The sequence below is a fragment of the Centruroides sculpturatus genome, unplaced genomic scaffold (genome assembly GCF_000671375.1).
Source record: "Centruroides sculpturatus isolate CEXI.00-Female unplaced genomic scaffold, Cexi_2.0 scaffold294, whole genome shotgun sequence".
NCBI classification, from domain to species: Eukaryota; Metazoa; Arthropoda; class Arachnida; order Scorpiones; family Buthidae; genus Centruroides; species Centruroides sculpturatus.
In genome coordinates, this window is record NW_019384468.1 from 709,621 (window position 1) to 716,694 (window position 7,074).

A 7,074-nucleotide genomic window follows, 5' to 3' on the forward strand; every position below is an offset into this window, starting at 1 on the left:
TACTTCATTTCAACAGATACTTTCTCGTCTACTGTTACGCATTCTGAAACGAACTATTAACTGTCACTACAAAACCTCGCTACAACGATCAAGATCGAGTCAACCCCATCCCCATCAATGAGCATCAGAAATGTCGAACACAGTCAAACCCAGGTATTGATCGGCAGGCGAAATTCATGTAAACTCTCTCTCTCTCTCTCTAGACCGCTTACGTCTATAAACCCCTTAAATATATTGACTTCCTAAGTTGTAAATTGTATCATGTTTTCTTCGTAATTAAATCGATATTAGTTGTTAACCTGGCATCCGAGTGATTCACTTCCAATACGACGTCTCTCAGATCTCCTCTATCCCGAATCCGATCACCCGCGCACGCGGCCGCTAGCGTGACCTACTTTATAATAAAACTTCTTATTGAAAATGAATTCAGAAAAAATTATTAACGAAACAAATTTTATCAATGGAACTTACTTGAGAAAAATTATTTTTGTGATTAAAACAAATTTTCAGAACAACTTATTATTAAAACTAAAATTAAGTTGTACTTATTTGTAATAATAATTTTTAAAATAAAAATTTGTTGAGTAAATTAAAACACAACAATTTGAAATAATATTTTAACAAAGAGTAATNTTGTTATGATTATAATCATGTTCTATCTATAGATTTGAGAAAATTAAAACATCACAATTGTATGAAAAAGAATATAACACCGAAACGAAATTTAATATATTCTTCATAATTATTATAAAATTAATTTGTATTAATTTTAGAACAAAAATCTTTTGCATAAATTAAGATTATTTCATTTTAGTTTTCATAAAATATCTTGTAACAATACGGTTGTATTAATTATTAAATGTTTTTATAAATTTGAATTAAATTAATTTTATTTTAACGACAAGGAAAATTTAATGTATTAATTATTAAATGTTTTAATATTCGAAACAATTGTATGAAATAATATAACAGCAAAACAAAATTATTTTTTGAATTTTTTTTTCTTTTATTTAAGCTTTTTCCAGTTTTCTCATTCACTTTGTCTAAAATATGACACATTTCTTTATGGATATCATAATATAATACATTATTATTCAAATTGAATACATATATTAGCAGGTACAAAATTATTTATTACATTTCACACAGTCACATCTTGTAAAATATTTGTGATATATCGGTAATGTTATTTTATCATTTATTACAAAAAATTTACAGTCACATGTTTTATTGTTAGACAGTTTTAATGATACTGCTTTATTACATGCTTGTTTTAAACACGGATAAGTTTTATTAAAAACAATATGTATTACATAATTATGTTTTTGTTTGCATACTATTAAAAATCCGTATTGTGAAGATGATGATGATATCCGAAAATCTTCAAAATCAAAAGTAGAGGCTGTAATGACCAAACGATAGCACATCTATTTCATTATCTAGAATGAATTTTTTTATCATAAAATGGGGAAAGCGAAATTTTGTTTTGCAAGTATGTTGTTACTACATGGTTTTTGCTTTTAACTCCATATTGCTGATGTCTTAATAGCTCTGTGTTGAATAAAACTTCTTTATATTTATCATGATTAATTTTTTTTAACAGATTTTTTAATACCTTTAGCGGTTTTTTTTATTTTGTTTATCGAAAATATAAGAATACATCTTTGGTTTCAATGAACAAAACTCAATTATTGGTTTTGACAGATCTTTAAAATATCCTAGTTTATTTTTGTTCATTTCATTATATAATTTGTGAGTTTTAGGATAGTTACTAAAATCAAAAATATCTGGAAACGATTTAAAATCCTCATAAATATCATTTGTATAAATTTGAAGTGTTAATGAATCTGTGTCAGTATATAATAAATGTACGTTTTCACCATATCTGTTTTTAAATATTTTATAAAATGTTTCATACATATGTAATTTGCTTAATTGTAATATACACAAAAACCTATATAAATAGGTTTGTCTAAACATAAATTAGGTTTCTTCATTTTAAAAATTGCGAGATTATCGTTTATAATTTGAAATTGTTCTACAGATGGTTTAGATAGATATTGGCGATATTNAAATAGGTTTGTCTAAACATAAATTAGGTTTCTTCATTTTAAAAATTGCGAGATTATCGTTTATAATTTGAAATTGTTCTACAGATGGTTTAGATAGATATTGGCGATATTGATTTAATGTCATAGCTGCTTTTAAGTTAATACGCTTTCTTACATTTTGACATGTTTTTCCGAAAAAACTATTATTCATTAATTTAAAAAATGATTTGTCAAAATCGTTAGTCGATTCTTGTCTTTTTTTATTATTAAATACTATATAATTTTTAAGCCATGCACTTTGACAAAATGCTAGTACTCTATGAATTTTAGTTACTATCAAACCTTCATCTAGATAAAATTTTAAATTTCTATAATGAATTACATAATTTTCTTTATCAAAAAGAGTTGGAACCAATTTTTTATTAGTATTAGTATATTTTAAATTTAATTTACGTAATATAGTTTTTTGATAATTAGATAATAAATCATACGGGATATTAGTATGCTCAGTAGCAAGTGGTAAATCATTATGTCTATCGTGAATACTTTCCGGATATTTTAGATCTACTTCTAAGATATATCCGATGTCATTTTCATCTGATATATTACATATGTCTAAAGCATTTATTTCATCTTTGGACAACCATCTAAAATTATTTACAGGTAAATATGCACTCATTACAAACCCATAAAGATTATTTGCATCTATGGACAGAATATAATTATGAGGTTGATTTTTATCATAAGTTTCAGGTATTAATGGATTATTTGCTTTTGCATATCTTTTACCCGCCAAACTTATTCCACCTCTAATTCCATTTTCAATAAACAAGTACATATTGAGATCATTAAATAATTCTAATTGGATTTTTGTCATTTTTAAACCACAATTCCATGTTAAATCTGGTGTTGTTATAAAATATACAGGATCTAAATTATAATATGTTAAACTTAATTTTCTAAAATTTTGGAATATATCTGCTAATAATATAGTATCAACATATTGATATAATTTTAAATAGTCTGTGTTTTACAGTGAAATTTTTTCCAAACTAATTGAGCATGATTGTAATCATCATCTGTAATATTTTCTCCTGATAATTCGTTATAAAAACATTTTTTGGGGGTAGCTGTATTTCATCTAATATTTGTTCATTTTTAAAATAGGAATACGGAAAATTCTTTTTTTTAATAATTCTCTATATTTGTTTTTGCGAAAAAAAATTATTAAAAATCGGGAAAATTATAATTCGCATTTTTTAAATTGTCTGTTAAAACAGAGAAAGAAGAATTTAAAAACTGATAACTATCAATAAATTTAAAATAATCTAATGAAAATGTAAATTTCTTTGAATTTATTGGAATAATTCTAATTTTTGAAAATAATTTAGAAGGTATATTTTTAAAAATTAAATGCGAATTATAACCTGAAAAATTGTGCAATATAATTGGAATAAACGTTTTTAGTCGGTAATTTAAATTACAGCTATTATGGGCCCACCCACTGAACATGCTTGTTTGATGGTCGTGATCCATTACACCAGGGGTGGCCAAAACGTGGCGCGTGCGCCAAACTTGGCGCATTGGACGATTACAAGTGGCGCTTCAGTCAGTTCTGAGCAACATTGCCAGATTTGGCTTCTTTGCAGTTATGAATATTACATAGAAAATTAATATTTTATAGTCTGTCTCGGCAAGTTTATTTGTTGCACAATTTGTTGCAATCAACTTTACAGATAAAATGAGTGTTCTCCACATAGTAAATTACAGTTGTATGCATGTATGTTTATTTTCGATCAGTTTACAGGTGTCTAAATGACAGTGTTAACGTCCGGACAGTCCGGGAATCTAATTGGACTACTAACTTCATTTCCTGAGTAGTTCCTGCGATATCCGTTGAGTTTTTTTTTTTTTTTTTTACTTTTGCCTGTACGATACACGATACATTCGTGTTCATGTACACCACTAATATCGTATATAACTATTTTATCGGGTAACTACACTACAACCGCATTTTTTATTGCTTCTTCTGTAGCAAAACTCAATTTTCGTCTTATAAATTGAAATACCTAATTAAGGGGTGGCCAAAATTTTTCTCCACCTCGGGAGGCTAACACCCACGGTACGCCACTGCGCATCTGAACTCGTCTATCAAAAAATTAGCACATGGTATGCAAAAGGTTGGCCACCCCTGCATTACACGAATATCATTGTCATCAAATTTTTGTTCACAAATATGACATAAATGTCTTGATTATTAGAAACAGTATTTAAATTAATTTCAACATTACGACTGATTTTACTTAACAAATTATTTAGCTGCTTTTGGATATCGATTAAAAAGTTATTAACAGCATTATCACCACAATAAAAATTAGTATATATTATCTTATCCTTGTTTTCAATAATTACAATAAAATAGCACATAAGTTTATGGATTTGGACAATTTTAGTAAAACTCACTTTTGGATTTATTTCATTGGAAGAAACATCTTCCAAAATTGATTCAAAATTTGCATAAATACAGATTGGGTGAAATAAGGACTTATCAAAAGAATGAAATTTCACAATTGCATTGTCTCTTTTTGGAGTGGATACTTTTTGACATTTATGATTAGAACAGAATTTTACGTGGTCGTTTAAAGTGCTTTCTCTTTTAAAACCGTTTAAACATCTTTTACAGAATTTTCTTGATAAAAATTTATCAGATATTAGTCTATTAACATTTATTATGAGCCCACCCTCTAAAAAATTCTGTTAAATGCTCGTGATATATTACACGGATATCATCATCATCAAATTTTTCATTGCAAATATGACATAAATGTCTTGAATTATTAGAAACAGTATTTAAATTAATTTCAACATAGCGATTTATTTTATCTAACAAATTATTAAACTGGTTTTGAATATCAATTAAAAAATAATTAACAGCATTATCACTGCAATAAAAATTAGCATATATTATTTTATCCTCGTTTTCAATAATTATAATCGAATAACATATAGGTTTATGAATTTTAACGATTTTAGTAAAACTTTCTTTAGGATCAATTTCATTAGAAGAAACCTTTTCCAAAATTGACTCAAAATCTGCATATATGCAGATTGGGTGAAATAATGACTTTTCATGAGAATGAAATTTNATAGAAAATACAAACAGAAATATCCACAAGTTGTTGAATATAAACTCTGATGAACCATATTATTCCAATAACAATTTTTAGAATTTCGTTTTATAAATTTTATAATTTTTGTTTTTCTCAGTTTCATTCCATAACTATCATAGTAAAAACAGGTTTTTTCTGTAAATAACACAGATACCCAATGACTCCAAGGCTTATTTTTTTCATCTAAATTAATTATAAATGATTTACAATTAGCAATGCAAATAGGTAAGTCATCAGATGCAAAAACACCTCCAAATGTCCTTTTTATTTTCGAATTACTTGAAGCCAGTCTCCATAAAGTAATGGTATTCATTAATAGTCCACAAACACAGTTCTTGAGTGATCAATTTCTAGAGTATTATTATATTCCAGCATACAAATAACGTTCNCTTTTGTCGGTTTCATTCCATAAATATTATAGTAAAAGAAGTTTTTTCTGTAAAGAACACAGATACCCAATGACTCCCTGGCTTATTTTTTTCATCTAAATTAATTATAAACGATTTACGATTAGCAATGCAAATGAGTAAGTCATCAGATGCAAAAACACCTCCAAAAGTCTTTTTTATTTTCGAATCACTTAAAGCCAGTCTCCATAAAGTAATGGTATTCATTAATAGTCCACAAACACAGTTCTTGAGTGATCAATTTCTAGAGTATTATTATATTTCAGCAAACAAATAACGTTTACAGTTTCTAATATAGCGGTTGAAAATTTTAATTCCACTGAAATGTTTCCTTGTTGATTAACACTAATATGTGATTCTGATGCAGAATGATCAGGAGTAAGGTCAAAACAATATAAAGTATATCCATCTTTATAATCGTCATAAGATATATTTGTAAATTTATGATGGTTAATGCATCCTATATCTTCAAATAATGATATAAAATTTCTTGCATATATCTTATTCGTATAATCAGGAGTATATGGTTTTGGGGGAATCATTTGATTGTCTTTTAATAAACATATATAATTTAAATTGTAATTTTTAAAATTAAAAGGATTGTATTTTACATTTCCATTAAATGCTGAATTAGAAACTAAACCAATAGTAATTCTATAAGGTAACTGACCGATAACAGCATTTGATATATTTGTAGACTGAATTCCGCTACTTAAAGTAAAAACTTTAATATCTGTTCTGCGGAATGGAATTTTTATAATACCTGTTTGCAATGCTTTTTCAATTCCAATTTGAACTGACGAACTAACATCTACTTTATTAATTTTTAGAGATGCATTTTTAATAATAATTTTATAATTATCATTATTTGCCATTAAAGCAAAATTATCTTTCGATCTTTCTAATTTAATTCGTAAATCAACATTATTAATTAACAGTTTAGGTTGATGTGATAAATCAATATGAAGCAGTCCAACTAAATCTATTAGTCTACTTTGTTTACTTATATTAAATTTTTTAGCTATTCCTTCATTATTTCCTTGTATGGAATCCATATGTTGTACAGTATCTTTAAAAAATAATGCACTCGTTAAAAAGGTTTTTTGTGCTTCTTTTGAGTAAAATAATAAGGCCTCCAAAATTGCTCGGTATTGATAATTAACTTGTTAAATTATTCATTTGTCGTTTAGAAATACGCTACATTGAGAGAACAAACTATTTAAAAAATAATTGACAGGAGCAACTTTTTCATCCGCAGCAGTATCTGTTCCGTTTTTCTTTACGATTTTTGCTTGAACATGTAGATAAATTGAATGCANGTTTAGAAATACGCTACATTGAGAGAACAAACTATTTAAAAAATAATTGACAGGAGCAACTTTTTCATCCGCAGCAGTATCTGTTCCGTTTTTCTCTACGATTTTTGCTTGAACATGTAAATAAATT

At 26.8% G+C, this 7,074-nt stretch overlaps 2 protein-coding genes across 2 annotated transcripts; both read right to left on the reverse strand.

Moving 5' to 3' along the window:
• Positions 1 to 2,049: 2,049 nt before the first annotated feature.
• Positions 2,050 to 3,028, reverse strand: LOC111621086. Its single transcript, XM_023363146.1, has one exon. The coding sequence runs from the start codon at positions 2,926 to 2,928 to the stop codon at positions 2,050 to 2,052; it is 879 nt and encodes a 292-aa protein (XP_023218914.1). The 5' UTR covers positions 2,929 to 3,028.
• A 2,621-nt stretch (positions 3,029 to 5,649) lies between these two features.
• On the reverse strand, positions 5,650 to 6,623 carry LOC111621092. Its single transcript, XM_023363153.1, has one exon. It carries the CDS (start codon positions 6,501 to 6,503, stop codon positions 5,835 to 5,837), a length of 669 nt encoding a protein of 222 aa, XP_023218921.1. The 5' UTR covers positions 6,504 to 6,623; the 3' UTR covers positions 5,650 to 5,834.
• Positions 6,624 to 7,074: the final 451 nt, after the last annotated feature.

Coding starts and splice junctions, on each gene's coding strand:
- LOC111621092 (XM_023363153.1), bottom strand. CDS start 6,503: ATGGCAAATAATGATAATTATAAAATTATTATTAAAAATGCATCTCTA.